Genomic DNA, 21,147 nt, shown 5'->3' with positions numbered 1-21,147 from the left:
TAGTATTCACCTGAATGTTACACCTTCAAGAAATGGATTATTTCTTCTTCATGACTGAAGTGCTGGTTTCTTGCTGACTTTGATTACTCAGGTATTGCCATTATCACCTGAGCAGACGTCAGACGCAGAAGTCATTCCAAATTAAAATAACAGGTGTGTTTGACCTTCTCCAAGATGACCTTTTAATTAATTTTAAGACTTTTAGATTCATTCTTAATTAAGTGTGCAATTACTTTTTAAATCTTAAGTAATTTCAAATACTGAATAGCTTTAAGGGAGATCCATTTCTGCTGTAAAAAGAAAAATAAGGCACCATCACTCTACAGCTAATGAGTATACAGCCATTGAAAGTAATGGGAGCAATCATCTTTTGTTTTCAGCGTGGCAGGTAGCTTATAGTTACTGATCATTAAGGCATCAATAAAAGTGCCTAAGACAGCAAATAATCATAATAAGTGATGTCAGCAATTCTTCATGACCTTCCAGTTTTATAGCCTTTTATTTTAAATACATTAATAAAAGAACCCATAAATCAAATCTTGGAATATAAGTAACATACTTCTATATTGAAATGTCCATTCTGTATTTCCATTGAAATTATCATTTCATCTATTTAAATATCCATTGAATTAATTCAGACATAGACCTAATGTTTCTATGCTATGGGAGAGAGACAATTCACTTTAGATATCCATTACAACTATTTTTAGAATCTATTAAAGCCCCAAGGAAATGTATATGATATGCACTTGAACACCAAATTAACTCATTAAGATAAGAAGAATTTTGTTAGTGTTAAATCAATTTCTAGTAAAAGGCTGCTTTTTTTTTGTGCTGATAATTTATGAAAAGATTTGACTGTTATAGCTCCTAGCAAATCTTTACTAAAGTGCCTGTAATCTTACTATGCTAAAAATGCTATAGATAAGAAAAAAAGGTGCTTAGACATCATTTTTAGAGAATGTACTGTACCTTAAGGCATTGAGGAATCTTCATCCTCAAGAAGATCATTTTTCACTTTAGGGAACTTCCAAAACAGTACATGAATTGGTCTCTCTCTTGCCTTTTGCTAGTGTTCTGTTGTCATGTTATAATGTGAACTTTCCACACAGAGGAAAAAGAGGTAAGAGGGAGATGAACCAGGAAAAAGATTCCATTCAAAGATTTTTTGCTTGTTTTAAGAACTGTATCACAATTCATTTCATTAACTTAAACAGTCCCAATTCTGTAGTGGTTCATGCTGTGTATGGAGTGAGTGCTTTCTGAAATAAGAACCAGACAAGATTCTTCAATTTTACAGGCCATGTTCTCAGTGGCTGTAAATCAGTGTCACTCCATTTACACAAGCCTGCAGTTCCACTGCAGTATAGAACTACATGGGTCTGAATTACTGTGGTCCAGGCTTCATCCCCACACCATTCCTTACACCATAATCCTTCCCAGCCTTATCAGGGGGAGCCTGGATTTCAATCTGCTCAAGCCACTCTGAGACTGCACCTTTGACATATATCACTGAAACTTATCAGCTGACAAGCCCAAATTATGTTGGTTTTAGTGAATCTTACCACCATAAGAATGCAGCAGTTGTCCAGGTAAGAGATTGCCAGATAACATATGTTTTGGTATAAAACACTGATATCATGGTAGTTTGAGATACTGACTGAGCTGGGTAAATATATGCAACAGAATGAAATTACCAATTTCGAATGAAATTACATTTGACAACAGAAAACCATAACTCCAGCTTCAAGATTTGCTGATAACAGTTAAAAAAAACCAACCACCCCCCCCCCAAAACATGTTGCAGATGTCTTCACCACACAGATGTGCAGCAGACATGTGGGTTAGTTGCTGAGGCTGCAGTTACAGTCTGCTTTGTAGTAGGATCATGAGGAACATGATATGTTGCTGTACCTACCCTGGTGAGCTGTGTGGCCTAACATGAGTGGATCTGGAGAGCAAAACGGCCAGTCCTGAATGATTTCCAAACTATCTGTGCTCAGGAGGATGGCGGGGCGGGGGGGTTGGTTCAGATGAGTTATAGTTTGGCCATGTGGAGCAAATGCCAGTGAATGGTGAGGCTGCATTTGTTCAGCTTCTGGAGCATATTATCTGGCTTGGCTTAGCTCAAAAGGCAGAGACTGTCTGTGTGCTGGGAGAGCACTCTGCATTGTGGGCTGATGGAGAGTAGGGATGAGTCTCCTCAGCAGTGCTCACTCTCCTGGTCCTAGCTAAAATGCTCATAAAGATATGCCAGTGTTCATGTACAAATGTCCTCTGTGATGGAGTAGATGACCCCTTCTGAAAAGACAGAGTCCATCAAGGAAACTGATGAAAGATGTAAGTGTAGAATAAGTTAACATGTACCTTAAATATTACTCCTTCAGTTTTTGATATGAGGCAAAGTTCATCTTTCATACCTATAATTGCTGTTGTTACTGGTGTTTTTTCTTCATGGCCAAACGTTATATGAAGCCCTATGTATCTTCTGGCTTATTTCAGGCATTTTGCCTGAGTAAAGACTGTAGGATCAGGCTTATAGATTCTAAATTCTTAAGATCCTTTGGGAGACATAAATCATGACTGCATATAACTTGGCTGATTTAAGTGAAAGAAAATACATGTAAGAATGTGTACTTGTTAGAAAAATATGTTTAAAGATATATTGAAAAATCAAGTCCTGTTTCACTGATGTCATCTACAAAGGTGGGACACTGCCTGTGAGGTACTTCAATGTTTTGTTGGTTCCTATAAAACTTGGCCAAGGAGCAAAGGCATTTCAGATTAACAGGCTAATAAATAGCTTTGAATAACCCACCTTGTGTCTCATAACATTTGGAATTAAGTCATAAAGTAAAGCCAAGAAGGACAGAAAATAAAGAAACGCAAGGCTGCCCTCTGCCTCTTACACTGAAAGGGATGTAGGGGATAGTGATGGAAGCAGTCGCTTTTTGACTGATATGATCTATTGGCTCTTCTGTTTTATACTCTCTGCCTCAGTAACTGGGGCAGCATATTGTATTACATAAAATGAGAAAGATATTCTGACACAAATTGAAGATTTATTAAACAAAAAAAGTAGCGTGTAGCATATTTTCCAGGAAATTACAAGATGTCCAAAGGTATGACAAGACATTTAAACTTTGCAAGAGGAAATCATATGCTGTCTTGAGATATAGCCTAAAAAGGATAGAGATGATTTGCATTTAACATTTTGGCTGGGACTGGACATTTTCTAGGATTCTTTTTAATGTTCTTTTGGGGTTACAAGAAAGTCACCTTGGTGTCAACATTAAAGCATTCCCAACTGCCAGATAACCTGCCAGTACCATTGTGATCCAAATAGACATTTCTAAATTAGGAGAGGAAGTGAAAGAGGAGGAGAAAGACCACACTAATGTAGGATGAAGACATTTTAGTGGACAGACTCCACATTTTACTGCTAGCAAAAATTCAATGAAGTGATTTAACCATAGAACAAAGATAAGTAAAATGAGTATTATCTTCAAAATGATTATTGTTGGTATTATAAAGCTACACCTAGTCTAAGATAACAAGTTTTGGCTTTTAATCTGTATTTGAGAGACAATGTTTATTTGTGGCTGTGACTAGAATGAAAAGAGTAAGAGAAGTAGATGATGAGGATAACATCAATGGTAGCCCTAATTATACTGCAATTGCTTTGATCTTTAATGACTTGTTTTAGCTACTTTTGATGGGAACCCTTAGGCTTTTGCATGTGGAATACGAGAAATAAATTAAAAAGAGTAAATTTTAAATGTTAATTTTATACATGAAGTATCATGCCATGGATAAGATCTGCTTTTTAGCTTCAAAAGGTACAAGACTGAATCCACACGCAGAATTTAAACCAGTTCTTGTTCTAGTTCATATAAGAGTACATGAACAGCATGTGACCACTCTGGGGCCATTATGCATGTTAAACCTACAAATCTTAGGTGTCTGCCATCTTTAGTAATACCTGAGTGCCCCAATTTAAGGTAGGGAATTAAACATGTAGCAAATGAGAATCACATGGGTAACATTTGGAAAATAATTACAATAAGTACATTGATGGAAATCATCCAAGAAAAGCTCTGGCAAAAAGAGCTCTGAAGTACATTTCATCTGTGTTTACATTTTTAACACTAAAATACAAAGTTTATACTGTTTGCCTTTAGTCCACCTGGGAAACAAGAGATATTTTTCTTCTATGTTCCAAAAAAACCCCTAAAATATGTTTGGAAATAAATGTTAAACTGCTAGCTTAAGGGCATATTTTCATCTTGTTTGGAGCAATAATGTTTAATAGCATTAATAAGAGTCATACATACTAGGAGAATAAATCCACCTGGGTTTGTGTGACAGAGGTAGGTGAGCTGAGCTGGGCATATGTCTTTGTCTATGTGGAATTGGTCCAAGCACGCTTTGTATCTAATATGCACAATGACCTCAGTCACAGCCTTTGCCTTCACTTTGCCAGTTAGTCCCTGCATAAATAATTAAGGATTTCTGTTATTTGACTATATAGTACTTCAAAAATATGCAATATCAATTTATAACCTTTGCAGAAAAAAAAATAACAGTGGAAAACATGGAAAAAAAGTACTTGCCAAAGCCTTACTATGTTAATATATCACAAACATGAAGCTCAGAGACTATGAGGTGAAGGTGTTATTATTTGTATTTATTTCTCTATTAGAGAAGGATATACAACTTTCAAACAAGGATAAGGGCCTTATTGTAGTAAGCTGTGTATATAGCTCCAGACTTTCCTCTGGAGAGACCTCTAGTCCTTCCTGGTGTTGCAGCCACTCACTCTACTCACTAGTGACTCAGACTATGCAAGCACCACCCAATGAGCTTCCTTTCTGCTGTCCAAATATCAATAAAGTTAGGGGTACAATGAACAGCTTCAGCTGGTGAAATAGGTTAAGGCAGCTCCTTAGCCAGAATAAACTTAGATGGACCATAAACATGCCCTGAAGTCCTGCTTAGCTTTTGAGTTTAAAAGAACAGTCAATTTTTTGACTGATGCCTCAGTAAAGACCACTGCAGTAGACAAGTAGGGATTTATACAGAATAGATGGTTGCCTGACTAGCGTTTTCCTGTGACTGCATGAACTCATGTAAAAGGCAGCAGGTTACGGCTACTGAGGCTGGCAAGTCTAGCTTAGCCAAGACAGAGGTCAAAAACAGGATAATCCAGCGGAGCGTAAATACTGCAAGTAGGCAGTTGTGTCAACCACATGTGTCAGTAGACTTATCAACACAAAGTAGAAGAGATTGGCAAACTAGAAAAAGGATCCTAGAGGTGGCATTTTGAGATTAACCACCTGAAAAAGATTGAACAAACCTTCTTCTGTGACCTAAGCAGTCACATCATACCCAAGTAGGTACAATTTACACCTACAGCTAAGATACATTCAGATATGGTTTTTAATTGCATGTACTACTAAAGCCACTGCGATTTACAACATCTGAGAGAGCTGCACTAAGGTTGGTAAACACAGGCCAAAAGGCAACAGCACGGATTACATCATTCAAATAAATTAAGAGGAAAATAAACAAAAGCAACTTCGTGTTGTAAACTAGCAATGGCATTAGCTCTTACAGCAAGTGCACCATTGCACTGTTAATACACACTAAACATTCAAGTAAAATAACTGAAGCTCAGTAATGATAGTCCACCCTTGAACATTTCACAAGTCAAAATGAGCAAAGCAGAGTCTTCACAAAAGGGACAGAGTTTTATTCCACAAAAGTAATCATCTTCTAACAGACACTTGACTTCTGAATGCAATTAAAAGCCTTCTCAAAAGTGTCCCCCACTCTTTAATTCTGTAGATCTTTCCATGGCAGATCACACTCACGCTGAAGTGCAAAACATTCAGAAAAGGGTCTGGAGAGTTCACTCGTAAATCCTAGAAACAAATACAATCTCAACGGCTTAAAGCTGTCAGCACATGCAAACTTCCTTCAGTGTCAGCAGAGGGAAAAATGTACTGCTTGTAAATTAAACATACAATTTGCAAACGGATAGCAGCTGATTAGAATCTTAGCCTTAAAGTTTAGCTTGGCTTTATCTCTGCATGTATTCAAAGTACCAAAGTGTCAATTAAAGTATCTGCTTCTAACCTTCATAGTTCAATGTTCTGGAGAGAAACACCAGTTTTTGTGCTCCCCTACTTCCAGATCTCCCAGTAGAAACCCGAAGCTTCACCCTTTCATGTTACACAGTCTCAGACATGAAGTGGCAGGACTGTCACCTCTGCGTAGGGGAGGGGAAAGAGGGCCTCATGGCTCCCCCAGAAAACAGGACTTCCACTATGATTAAATTAAATTTTATCTTTCTTGGTTTTAGACAGAAAAAAATTACTGGTGAAAGCTTGCTCATAGCAGAGGTTCCTGTAAAGGTAGGTCAACACCACTGGTAGAAACCAGCTTGCAGAGCCCTGTCTTTAATCTTGCTTTCTGGATACTCTGTGAAAAGTTTTGGCAAAGCTTAATAATAATAACCCTGAGGATCCTTGGCTACCCACGTGGTCTCCAACCACATTTCCAGCTGGCCTGTGAGCGTATCCTAGAAACATCTGGAATTTCTGGGACTTCACTGTACCAACAGCTTCACTGAACAGTAAATCCAGCCACACCAGAGCTATGCTGTACCTTTCTCAAAGACCTTTCCTATAGAGATATCCAGAAGACCATTTAAAAAAATTACATTCTACTTTGTGTTCCAGTGTGCCTTATATTTTGTTTCGTCATGTTGTGTGCTTATCTTGTGAAGAAGGCAGCAAGTTCCTTGAATGCTGTCAGGTGTGTTCTTTCTCAAAAATAGTTAATGTTTTCCCTTTTGTTGCAACTAATATGGAATGTTTGGCTAACACTAGAAACTCATCTTGGGGGATGTGGGGTACTGTAAGGTTGCTTGTTTGCTTTTTTTAATGTAAGATTATATCAGTGTTGATGATAAATATCAGCATACATGAAGTTAACTCTCTCTACTTTCATCATCCTCTGGGACAATAAAAGGACAGCAAGGTCATGCCCCTCAAATAATTCACATCTTTTTGGCACATTTTGAAGTGATCTATTACTCAGTAAATTGATTTTCTTCCACTATCGATTTTGTGGAATCTTTCTCATATTTCATTAAAGGAGCTTCATTCTTTATGCCATGATCATGTCATAAGAATCTCTGTGACAGCAAAACCAGATAGACTCACACTACATGAGATAAAACCCATGTTTAAAAGCCCTTTGAAACAGATTTCTGTCATAAACAAACTGCTCCCACTGGGCTAAATTTTACATGTACATATGTAATATTGCAGCAAGAAAAAGAAAAACTCCACAAGCTCTCTTACTGACTGATGGGCACACTTTTTACTTAGTCCATGTACAGGTTATAGGAAAGTCAACAGGAATGAAAATATGTTTTCAAGTTGCCAATTGCTAATATGATTCCGTGCTTAAAAGTGAATCACAATCTTCATTATAAATTAAAAGCATCACAGATAATTTATCAACACGCTTGCCAAGCTTTTTCTTTCTGTCAGTTTAGATGTAGTATTAAAAATCGACTTGAAATAATAGTATGGTTTATGGAGGGCAGCTACTGTCTGTTCTACATTTTTAAGTAAACTTGTGCCAAAAGGAAAGTTCACATAGAGCCAGAAAGTCTGTATGAAATACTTTACTACACCCCAAAAAGGCACTGAAGAGAAATTAAGTTCTGAACTTTCACTAAGCTCTACTAGGGCTCCCCACAAGAAATAGTTTATTGTTCATAGGCCAACACAAAAAATGTGATTAATTTCAATTTGTGAAATATGCTTTGATCACAGTTATTACATATTTGAATGAATCATTAAACAAACCCACCCTCGTTTGATATGAGATTTCAAGTAGTCTGTTGTACGGTAAGGTGTAAGTGGAGTGGAATGGTTAGGGAGAAGAGAGAGGCAGCAGATAACTTGCAAAACAGGATGGCGTGACTTCGCATGCACTAACATTGATTGCCATAAATCTCTCATATTTCAAATCAGACATTCCACTGTCCTATCACTGATCAAATTCAGATCTCAAAAGGCTGCAGCCAGAAAGCCTGGTTTCAATCCACCATGGGAATGCGGCATGGGTAAAGGAAGGGAAAAACAATCTAAACCAAAGATGGTAAGCTCAGCTTTTAAAGTGCAACATAATTGTGCTTTAAAATAATTGTATAAATCTAGGATGTAAACTGTCAAGTTCAGAGAGACTATATGGGGTTATTCCAATCCTGGTTAATGAAAGTGAAACTCCAGCTAGGTAACATAATGGAAAAATAAGGGGTTGGAATCTAATTATATAAAAAAAAAAAAATGAGGTGATTGATTCAAATTATATTCTGAGAAAACTCAGAAAATAGCAAACAAATCTGGCCTTCAGACTGTTCCTTTCAGAGTTCAAAAAAGCAAGGAAGCTGCAGCAAATTTTGACTGCTTCAGCACTGGCGTGTTAGCAGTTTACAGGTGCAGAGTGCAGGTGAGCATGTCTTTGTTAGTGGGGAATTTGGAGTGAGTGCTGAATTACAGTGCTGTCTTGGGACTGGTGGTAGGGCTGAGGTTGTCCAAGACACATAACCAATTTTATTAAGACATAAACTATTTAAACATCATTAGATTAACCATTACATGTCTGAGTTTAACAGTCAGGTGCTTCAAGGAGATAATGAGGCATAGATTACAAAACTAATGTAAAGTTAGGTGGTCCAAAATAACATGCCTTTGATGATTTCAGTGTTAATGGGGAGTTGGGGCTAGCATTCAGATCCTAAATTAGACAGGAACTGAAAGAGCTGACAAAAATTTAACCAATATCTATCTCATACCTAAGTGTAGCCTCCATTAACTTGGAAAAATAAAAAAGATCTCAGAAAGCCTCTACAAGCCCAAGAAAACATTTCTCTGAGACCGGTGTTATCAGATCAGCAGACTCCAACAAGCTAGCAGTAACTACCACCCTCTTAAAACTAAAATTGTAAAACCATTAAAAAGTGATGAGATGTTGTTTAACTCATTTTGTTTGGAGGTGTTTAAGTACTTGTGAATGTAACTAATGACAGTTTTATATAGTGACAGATTAAGGCCAAGTCCTATTAAGTAGCTGCAAATTCTTTATAGTAACAGCATCCTAAAATACCGTTGTCAGAGCACCGGCTTTACTATTATTTATTCTCTTCCTCTGAGTACATGCTTCCCAGTTTGGGCATTGTTGTGTAGCACAAGCAAACTTCAAAACTTCTGGTCTCCTCCTTGTCCTGCCTCCAGAATCTGTAAGAGGGATGCTCTCCCAGCCAGCATGTTGTAGAGTAATGGCAATAACAGGGCAAAGGATAGCAAGAGCCTTATTTTTTTAGAAAAGAGAGGTTGTTTCCACAATAAAAGGTACTAAGAAGTGAGTAGGGAGGAGGAAAAAGAAGTTAAACGAGGAGGAAAAATGGAATTTCTGAGGTTTGCACTTTGGAACCAAAAGGATGTTTGCCTTGGTGGCCAGAGCGGGTATTTTGCAAGACACTGACATTTTGCTCAACCCAAGTCTTATTTAGTTTTAGTTTGTGAGTGAGCCTTTATCACTCACAAAGCCTTCCTGTTGCTAACCACAGACTAAGTCAGAAGGGATTTTCAAGACCATACAGAGAGAACACACAGCAAAGAAGGCAGGGTATAGAATGGGGCATGGGAGAGAGAACCCCAACAAGAAGAAACATACTTCTCAGTATTTACAAAACTGCATTAAAAGAACAGTTTACAAAGACATAGATTAAAGTCACTGCAATGAATTCAATGTTGGAAGGTGGTTGTACTGCTGTGGTGGTTACAGCTCGGAGTCTCAAGCAGAAAAGAGCCTGGTTCCAGTATTACTTAGGAAAAATACAGTTGTCCAGCACACATTAATTTTTGCAAATAATACAGCAGTACATCATAACTGGCACGTTTCTGAAGATGTTGAGTGGAAAGAAGTATAAAATACAACAGCTGAATGAAATTTCTACCTAAACATAGCTCAGTTTTTTATTAAAATCACTTTTAAATGTATATGACTTCAATATCAAATGAAACAGATCTTTTATAAGTTTATACTCATAGTGTCACTACCAGCTAAGCCAGTCTTTTCACAAAGGTACAATGGCTACAGCCCTTCCCAGCATGACTGAATCAAAGGACAATGCTCTAAAAGTAGTAAATGAGATTTGAGGAGTCTAATTGTTATAAAACAGTATTTTTATTAGCTCAGTTGTACCCAATATGAAATGCAATTACATCAAAGAAATCAGCTCCATTAACATGCCCTTTCTGACTGATATTATTTAGGATATGCTTCCCATACATAGCGTGATATATACAATAAGTATTTTTTAAAAGTCCTTTAAATTGTTGCGTAGTGTGGACCTCTCCTGAAACTGATGTCTTAGATGCACATAAAAAATAAGGGGATCAACAGCCATAAAAATGGACATTACTTGTATCCTAGAAATCATCAAATTGTTCTGAAGAACAAATATTTTTGGATTTGGAACAGACCAGCCTTCACCCTGTAATGAAGCAAATGACATAAGCCCACTTTCCTTCCAACCATGTAGGCTGAATATTGGTACTATCACAAATCCAAGGAGCAGAGCATAAATATTTCCAGAAAATGCACTTAGTCCAGATGTCTTTCCTAATGCTGCTTATTTCTTCCTGTTTATGAAAGCACTGTCTTATTTTTTACGTAGGAGGATAAATTAAAACAACTTCACTGCTTTCCCCTTTTTTGGAGTGCCCAGTCTTAGCAATGAATCCTGAACAGAAGAAAGACACAGTGGGATATTTTTTTGTCAGGGAGTGGGTGGGAAGACACAAATTTTTTTCTGCAGCTACTGTGACTACAATATCAGGCTTGCTGCAACCGTATGTTCACATGTAGGTGACCTGGCTATATAAAGCAATAGATAATTTTTCAACAATCCATTGCAATACCTTTTATTCCTTTTGTGATAACAATCACATTTTATGGCAAAATAAAGACCTCACCCTGAAACTGATTTAATGGTAATATCAGGGCATAGAACCCAGACAAAGCTCCATCCAGGTACCTGGACCTCTGACATACCCAGGTGTGATATCCAGAAGGATGTTTTCAGCGTAGTTCAACCTTCACAGCAGAATTGACTCATCAAACTGAACTCGGCATGTCTATAAGGACAGTAGCCTCTAGTGAAATTATGGTATGAAAAAAGACATTTAACTGTGCTTTGTCTGAAGCTCTACCATACGTTTTGTGGCTGTCTTAAGAGACAACTACGTAGCTTACTGATTATATTATACACACTATATCATATGTAGCAAATATAAGCAGGACCGCTGGGCACATAATGGGTCACTCAGCCCATGGCAGGGAGGCTGGAACCAGAGAATCTTTAAACTAGTGGTACAGAACAAAACAGAAAGATGATTATTCACACATCTATTTTTTCTACCAGGGCTATTTTCTGATTTTTCAGTTCTTTAGAACAAATTTCACAGTCATTATTAGCTCCTTCTCAAAGTCACTCAAAGTAGAGCAGGGCCAAGAATTTCTGCTGACATACTTCAGAATTGGAAACTACTGATTACAGAATCTTCCTGTAGGAACAGGCACAGACTTTCCAAAAAGATCAGATGCAAAACTGAGGGTTCACGAACCTATTCAAATGTGTGTCCTCACAACTAGTGCACTAACTACTCTGACATAGCTCTTTTGCCTGGGAGGGCAGTTGCACATTTCATAAAATTTCAATATTCACAAGCCTAGAGCAAAACCAACAAATATTAAGAAAAAAAAAAAAGGGGGAAATTAAAAACCCCCAAAGGTTCATGGTTCTGTATCCTGCTGCCTAAAGAACTCAAGACGTTGGAAAATCATATTCAAAACTTTGTTCTGAATCCACAACTGTCTTTCTGTAGGAAGCACCTTAAACACCTGAGCACTCTACAGAGTGAAAATAAGCATTTCACTTTTGAAAGACCTTGATTTGAGCTCATGGAGGACTAGGACACTTTCTGAATTTGCAGGCTTTCAAAAGACAGGATAGCGGGTTTTTTTCTGCTGAGGAACTTTTTGGATTTAGCATCTAACTGCTAAAATCTATCCATTGTTTTTCTGTCTGAAAAGATTCAGGACATTTACTGATAGTCGTCAACTTGGAGCTGTTAAAATTCCAGATTTATGGGCAGACTTGATAAAGTGGGGTCTGTGTGATTAATTTAATATGTTCTAGATATGAAAATGAGATTCTATTAGTGATGAGATAATATACATTTAGTGATATTCCATTAAAGTAGTTGTGCGTTCTATTCATGACATTGCTTCAGTGCCCATGTATGATGTTTTGTGTTTCTAATGTTCTAGCTTTAATAAAGTTCTTGTGTTCTATACAGGAAAAGTACCTGAACTATTAAACTTTGTCACTTAATAATACAGTGTAAGTATGAACAAAGGTGCTTGAAGAAGTTATTTAACCAAAGTCCACTTCAGATTTGAGAGAAAACTTAATTAGCTGTCAAGTTCTGGTAGATATAGTTCTGAGGTTTTTATAAGCAAATGTCATTAAAAGTCTATCAAGATCTCTGTGGGTTTTTATTGATAATAGGTAGGAAAAGAAATAGTGCTTCAATCCAGCCAGGTTCCATGGGCAATTCAGTAACACATATTAAAAAATGTTTCATACAGTGATTCATAATATAGCTATTTTCCATAGTGTCTAGATGAACAATAACAGAGAGATGACAAACTCTAATAACATTTTTATCTACTCTATTGTACACTATTCAGATACTGATAATTAATAAAAGGTTAAATCACCAAATAGTTTACAATAACAATGTAAAGTATGGTGTAACCTATCTAGTCTTTTCCTGAAAATCAAACAGGAATGTACAAACACCTTGCAGTGAAGCTGGTTGCCATTGTCAGTATATTTTATGTTTAGACTGTGAAAAGAAGGAATATTTGAAACTAGATCTCATTTAGATCATAAATACTTTCAGATTTTGACATTTGAATAGACTGATATGTCACTCCTACAATGTTGATTTAATATAATCAGAAGTATACTGCAAAACTGATTGCAAGGCTCATCTTTCTGGTAGGTTACAAAAATACAGTTTAGTTTAGTTTAGTTTGGCGTTATCCTGTTTTATGCCCCAAGGATCTTAGTAATCATATGGAGGGAGCCCTTAAAATGAGGCAGGCTAAAACCAGGAACTATTCTGCATTCCTTAAATCTCATGGCATTCATCTAGTGGTTATCCTCTTGGAATACGATAGCATCAGCTAAGCTAAGCCAACAGCACATACGATATCAGCTGATTTGACCTGTCAAAAATTTCAAAATGTATACGAAAAAGGATTTAAATCTAATTGTTAGCCCAAATGGAATTTAATTCAACATTTTAACATTCATTTCTAACTGTAGTAAGGTAATCCCCCGTGTCTCCCGGCGCCGCAATAAAGAATACCTGCTTGTCAGCTTGAAAACTTTGTTGGCAAGTTTGTTCCTGGAGTTTTCTCCGAATCAATACTAAGATAAAGCTTTTGGAAGTACTACAACTTTGAAGCATGGAAATTATTTTAAATGTTGATTTAAATTCAAATGTTTTAAATGTTTATGAAAATTTGCACTCAACCATTCATTTGTATATGCTTTTTAGCAATGCACAAAACCAAAAGAGATTTTTTTCAGTTGATAGAGAAATATGCCAATAGATGAGATTACTATGAATTGCAACAATACATATAGCTGGTCTTCAACCTTAATTCTTATTGAGCCATACCACATTCCATGTTTCATTTGATTCTTCTTCTGTTACCAGCCAGCCAAAATCAAAGATTTTTTTAATATAAATACAAAGAAATAGAAATAGAAATAGAAATAGAAATAGAAATAGAAATAGAAATAGAAATAGAAATAGAAATAGAAATAGGGAGATGGTAGTTTGGTGGATATGTATCAGATCTAATAAAACCAGATTTCAATGGACCTCACTTTTTAGTGGTGTACACTAGCTAAAATCAGAGCAGACTAACTGGGTGCTGTACTCATGAGGAACAAGAAGACCATCTCATTAAATACAGCTACATTCTGAGTTACTGAGAGAAAGCATAAATGAAATTTGATCAAGAGAAAATACTAGTGCTATTATACAAGAAAATACTATTGCTATTTTGTAACTAAGACAACCTTTATTTGGTGTTGAGGTCTTCCCATTTACTGTGTTGAAAATCAATCAGCACACACACACAAAAAGGGAATACATCCATCAGAGGTAAATAAGGTTAATACTGGATCCTTGATAAAATGCAAACTTATTACATTATGACGTATTTTCTTTGGATGTTCTTGATTAATATCAAACTTCATACAATGTAACTCATTAAAGTGTCACATTGTGCCTGTATGTTCATGTACAAGTGCTACTGTAACCAAAATCAAACCAGCCCAGGGAGGTTTTCAAGATGAGTAATTATTATTCTCTTCATATCACAATCCGTTATCCCTTCAGTTTGCTTATTTGCTGTAGAAGCATTACTATCAAGCCCAGTGTCTGAGCAGTCTAGTGTGGAGCTTGGCTATGTATCCTTCAGTACCTGAATGCATTGTCATGTCCATTTCTTTAATTGCACCGTGAATCAAATCTCTGTGAAAATACACAGCATTTTTTTGTTTGCTGCTTTTTACTCCATCTTGGAAAAAAAATGTATTTGGTTCCAATCCAGCTGACATTGCAACAATCACAAACAGCTTTGACAACTGAACTGGGAAGGCAGCACACACCAGCAATGGCAAAACTATCACAAGGGGATGAGGGGAAGCAATACTTGAACAGTATTGCTGCAAGAACTTTTAAATCCCAAAACAAAGTGACTGTCAGGAAAAGTCACATTTGATTCTAGTAATGGCAGTAAAGCTGTACAGAAAGCTTGCAGCTGAAAGTGTATCCAGCCCACATTTTATTTATATGACAGGGGTCCTTGTTCCATGTGCAGGGAAGCTACACTAACTGCAGTCAGGCCCAGGAACTGACTAACCAGCCTATAATCTTTTCCCCAGTTTCCAGATCTGTTCTTCCCAAGCACATAATCAACAGTGCCACTTAGATATAAGGTCCTTGAATGTTAAACTGGGCTCCTATGGACACCAGTGGAAGTCCTGGAAACCAGAAGCACGCAGCACGTTCACCCGGCGGAGTTGTGAAGCAGCACACTTGAAAGGCAGGAATGTCTATGTGAGCGGAGAATGAGCAAACGTGTTAATCTGAGAATTTTATGTATGGCAAGACACCTGTTAGACATGCAATGTATCTGATTAGCTTTAAGACTCACTCTGGGAAATGTTTACAACTCCTGAAGGACTGCTTCAAAACATTTACCAAAAGGGGGATGGCGTATTTAGTGCCTTTGTGCTTTTATATACTGGAAAAGTATGTTCTGAGTGTATCCAGTCACAGTAGAGCACAGCCTGTTTATCATGCCATCTTTTGAATGCTCCTCAACTTCAATCTAACCATAGGTATGAGCAAGGAAAGTATGTCCTTGGACAAGTACATTAATTGGCACTTGGGAAATTAATGGGAAAAACTAAATAAAAAAACATGGGGGTTTTGCATCCTTTCCACCAGAGGCAGTCAGTATATTAGAAATTAATTTTGGCAACAGTTATTTCTTATTCTATCACCACAACTGATAAAGTATGGATAAGCCCGTTTAATTTAACACAAGCCATCCTTCTATCAGGTTGCTCAGGAAAGGTCTTATTTGCAACCTCCTCTGGTAACAGCAAACTGATGGCTGAAGGGGATCAGGGACTCCGTTACATCAGGGAAGCACAAACAGAAACAGCTGCTTTTCCTTCTTGTTAATTGTAAAGAAGATAGTGCCATGCCAAAATTTATTAAAAATAGACGGCATTAGTTTAAAAAAACACAACAAAACAACACAAAAACATCTCTGAAGATTTTTCCAGAGATCTTTATAGCAAATCTTTAATGCACTGAGTGATTTTACCGCTAAGTGAGCTAAGTTATTCAGCTAATTGGCAACTAGGTAAAGTAATTTATCTCTTCTTTTCTAGATAAAGAATCAAACTACTTTTGGAAGAGTGTAAACGTACAGTGAAGCATGCATTATATTGACTTCAGAGGCTCAATTTGAACTTCCTTTAAATAAAGAAGATCCAGACTTCTTAATCTGCTAAAAAGAGACACCACCATGCTGTTGGTATCATTTTAAATGCCACAACACAATTATTAAATATAGGATTACAATAAACAAATTGTCAATAACTGTATTAGTAGTTTCTTCTACCTTCTGTTAGTTGGTATTGTGATCAACTTTCCTGGCATCTGAAAGCAGCTGCTCCCTTTTCATATAGTCCCAGCCTAATAATGAAATCTGAACATAACAGATGTGCAATCCTACTGCTGGAAAAATCAATATCAAAGCTCTTAAAGTTTTAGTGGTATTGGTCTACAGCCTATAGTTTGAAGTTTCTCATCACTTCAGTCTAAGAACGGTATTTCTCCACTCAGCCAAGTTCCTTTTTCACTCTACTTTCATCAAAGGCCATAAAAAGTGTCCGTAACTGATTGTAAAGGATAGATAATTGCAAAGAACTAGGAATAAAAACCAAGTTCCTTCATTTTTTCATTTTCATTGCAGTATTGTCGGTTTCTGCAGCCAGTAAACACTGGTGTTCAACACAGAAGTCAGTATATGTTACATTTATCTAGGCATATTTGGCATACTTGGGTAGAACTTCAGATTACTTTTCCAAGAATAAATCATTGCTTGTCTGAAATAGTACATGTCAGGCAAGAACAATGAATTGCTATCAGAATTCTGCTAAGAAAACATTGTATTCAGTATTATCATCATTATCAGGAGCAGTGTTTTTTACCTTCATGACAAACTGGATTGCAAAACCTACGCAAGTTAAGGGCTTTCCAGTGACAAAACTGTTGTAACTATACTAACTTCTACCAAATGTGGCTCTTATCTTTTTATGTAAAGAGAGAAACGCAGCTTAGATCCAACCCCCAAGAATGTGGGCAGAATTCCTTAAAAATTTGTATTGCATACCCATCAAAAAGAATACTTACCCAAACCCGAATACCAGTCCCTTGCCCACAAGTAGCTTGGTGAGCAGGACCTGTAAACAGCTGGATGTCTGAAAGGGCTGGAGTGAGTCTCATCAAGACCTAAGTGGTATCCAGACAATCTTTATTATCATTCTTGAAGCAGAATGGATTAGCCATAATAATTTTCTTCTCTCAGGTTGGTTTTCCTTTTCCTTGACTACCAAAATTATCATTTTTGTCCTTATTTTTTCACCAAATCTATCATCACAGCAATTCATTTTTACCACATGTACAGTAAATATATTTTGAGCTCTCTCTCTCTCTTATCACTTAACTCCATTTTCCATTATAGAAGCAGTTATGGGATCAGAAATCATCTGAAAGAACTAGTAAAGTCAATAGTTCATAACTGATTACAACAGGAGCTGGGACCAGATAAGAGGTTGCAGTGTTAGAGAAGGTATGATGACTGTTTTGTCCACATGTGGTTTTACTTTTTATTTATATGCACTGTCTGTTTATTGTGGATCAGAGTTTTCCCTGCCACCCCTCAGCCCCCACCTTCTCACCCCACCTCCATATGCCTATAGTGCAATCACGAAATCTCTATCTTGGTTCCAAGATGGGACTGAGGCTTAGAGAAACCTCTAGCTAGTTCAGGTGCAAATAGCAGTAGATCAGGAACCAATCTGGCTAAAGGCAATTGATGAAAGCCAGTGGTTCATTTTCAGGTCATCACAGAGCCAGTGATACATTAGCCCTGGTAAAAGGGAAGAAGAGCTAGTTTTATAGCAGTAGCTGGTATAGACCGAGTATCACTAAGGCAGGCCCTGATGACCTGAGGATGAACATACTGGCCATTAGGTAGCCAAACTACAGAGACAGATGCTATCCAGCCTCAGTGAAAGTATTGTCTAACTCACAAACCTTTAGGTATTCAAGAAATCATCCTGAGCCAGTCAACTGAAGGACAGAGTTCTACACACAACTTCAGCAAAAGAAGTTGCCAAACGAGGACAAATATGTTGAGCACCATGCCTCTACATAAAGATGTCCAGTGTGTCTGGTGGCATAAAGAACTTCCATTTTCAACTAGCCACAGAGAACAAGTGTATAAATAACGTAGCTACAGTGATACATCAAACTGAGCTCCTTTCACTTGCACCACAACACCCTCCTGCAGTCCCATACCAGCAAAGTCACTGACCTCAATGAATTCCACCAATGGGATAATGGGTATTTTCACAAATAATTAAAAATAAGTTTCCTCTCCGAATTCTAAGTTAAGTGTTCCTACCTTCAGTTCCATTATGTGGCTCAGCAATTCAAACTGTAAGATAAATTCCTAGGAGGAAATTTTCATTGTCAAAGATCTGGGATGTTCTCAACTGAAGATGCAAAGTATAGCATCAAGGATTCCTAAAATGTCACCATTCCCTCCCTCCATGTCTTGCATAAATTAAAACTATTAATATAAATGAAAACAAGACCATAGGTTATATTACGTAAACTTGTTCCCTGCCACCTTTCTGTCATTGTGTATTTCAAAGAGATTGAAAACAAGCTGGCACACTTGATAATTCAATAGTGTCAAAATAATGCAATAACGTTCAAAAATTCACAGCCCACTTACAAAGGATTCAGAGAGATCTAATTATCACCACTTTGTGCTATCAATCAACATGCCACAATGCAGCATCCTGTCTTAGTCAAATTAGCTGGGAATAAGGTTCACTGCAATGTGTGTTACTGACATAGGTCCTGAACAATGTAGGTGGGAAAAATTGACATATGGTCAATATTAAACAAAAGTTGCTCTGCTATAAATCAAAGAATGGTGCCAGCTGTCATCATTGGAAATACAAAATCACTTTCCAAAAGGACCAAAAGCCACTGCTTGTTTTGGTTTTGCAGTGGGCTACAGCTCAAAAACTAACTACTTAACCTTCACACACAAAAAAAACCAAACCCAAACCAATTAAATTGTACAGTGGTAGATTATACATTGCACCTATCTGCTTGTTCTGTCCCTTTCCACAGTCCTATATGTTAGCTCTAACTAAATCTCATTCCTTTGAAATATGCCAGTATGCTAGTCACCAAAATTTATTCTATATAGAAGAAAACTTCATAATGGCATGTAAAGAAAGGGAATATTTTATTACCTGACTGATTTCAACTTCAAGTCAATACAAGCAATAAGAAAAGTCTTAATTTCTAAATATTTTACCCTAGGAACTTTAAATCTTATCAAAAAGGAACTTTTAGAACGCAAAAATTGAAAGTGAGTAATTAATTTAGAATTCTGTGTAATATATTGGAGAGTATTTCTCCTCTCTGTGACATAAATACTGCTTTCCACTGCCATCAGTAAAATGATTTCATCATTCTGTACAGTTACAGGGTCTCTTACCATGTGAATAACTGTTCCTTCCTTCTTGAAAGAGAAAATTGGTATCTCTTCACCCAGAATGCGCAAAGCAAAGGGCAGATTTGAAAGTGCTGCAGGTCAAAGCTGGATTATAATGTTATCTATAACTCAGGTTGTGGCACTGAGGGAAGCATTTTCTGCAGTGTTTCAACACATCAGCATCAAATAGGTGGTTTCAGAAAGCATTTTTAAATGCCCTCTCACAGCCCAGTCCAGAGCTAGAAAGCTGCCTGGCAGCAGCATAAGCAACACTAAATTGTATCATTTTCAAGATAAGAACAATACCCTTTACTTGTGGATTTAAGACTGTTCACAGGCCTGAGACAGGACCATTCATCCCAGAACAGTAGCAGGGCACCCTTCTGGGAGACCAGTGTCAGATGACCAAAGAAGACTCAAATTGCTGTCAACAGGGCAAGGGAACTATGAGAAAGCAGAGGATTTGGGGTGCATCCAAGAATGTCAGTGAAGATCTGTGTTTCCCAAACTGATTACCTATCTGCTTACTCGGGGGGCTTCTGTTCATAGTGGTGAAGTAGCCTCACAGTAGTGGCATGGGCCCTCCAGAAACACATGATCAAGAGGTTGAGAAAGTCTGGATGTCCACTGAGAGCAACATAGAGACCTCCCATCATGGTACACAGAGCTGCCCACCAAGTTCCACTTGTTCAAAAAAGAGCAATACACAAATATCTGTATACACACATAGCTCATACAGCAGTGTAGAAACACCTGTGTGCAAACCCCCTTCACTTCCCAATGCACCCAAACTTTTCTCTGTCTGTGAAGGCACATTCCACCAAGCACTCCACCAAGGAGAGCTACAATGGCAACAGAGCAGCCCAGCCTACAATGCAGAAGAAAGGCTGCACGTGGTAAGGCTCATACCTAAGACATACCAGGAAGAGGACAAAGAAAGGTACAGCATAAATACCATTACAGCAGCTTTAAAGGAGAGGAACTTGAAGAGCTTGGAGAACTGTAGGCAAGGAAAACACCTTATGGAGCTTGGGACAGATTTCGCTATCCTTCAGCCTTGTACACTTGGCAAATGCTCACGACTGCCTTTACCTAAAGGTACTCTGGACCTGCGAAAAACCATTAAACACTTACAGGTTGTCATAATGTTAGCTGGCACTCAGCTACGTATTCTGTGTGGCTAAGTGCCATGCCATTCACTCAACTAATTACAAAAACAAACAGGAAAAATCTAGAAAATTCCTCCTATCTGGTAGCATGTGATTTCTTACTGAGGAACATGAACTAACCCTAAATAGAATATAAGCCAAGACTAGTCATTTTTTATTGAAGAATGGAAAACATCTCTAAAACTTCACACTAGCCTGTGAGAGTGCTAAATGTTACTTTGTCACAGAAATAAATAAATTTGTCAGTTATGTGAACTATGGTCAAACTTCTCCAATAGTGAAAAAGCACAAAGATCATAAAACAGAACACTACAGTATTCATATGACATCATAGGGTATGAAATTAAAATATAGACCAATTGTTGGCACACTAAATGGAGAAATAAGAGATTTTGTTACTTTTTTTTTTATTGGCAGGACTTAT

At 37.3% G+C, this 21,147-nt stretch overlaps 1 protein-coding gene across 1 annotated transcript in view; it reads right to left on the bottom strand.

The window, feature by feature from the left end:
• Window positions 1-4,363: 4,363 nt before the first annotated feature.
• CUNH8orf34 (chromosome unknown C8orf34 homolog) overlaps window positions 4,364-21,147 on the bottom strand; it is a 188,334-nt gene continuing 171,550 nt past the window's right edge. The window contains exon 14 of the mRNA XM_061342880.1: window positions 4,364-4,490. Within this exon, the coding sequence (XP_061198864.1) occupies window positions 4,453-4,490 (38 nt within the window). The 3' untranslated portion in view covers window positions 4,364-4,452. The remainder of the gene's footprint in view (window positions 4,491-21,147) is intronic.

Source organism: Neopsephotus bourkii, unplaced genomic scaffold (genome assembly GCF_033783945.1).
Source record: "Neopsephotus bourkii isolate Nb327-2 ecotype Australia unplaced genomic scaffold, CSIRO-AGI_Nbou_v1 NB_1820, whole genome shotgun sequence".
Lineage (NCBI taxonomy): Eukaryota > Metazoa > Chordata > Aves > Psittaciformes > Psittacidae > Neopsephotus > Neopsephotus bourkii.
Note: the sequence above shows the minus strand (reverse complement) of the source record. Positions and strands in the feature narration are given on the sequence as shown.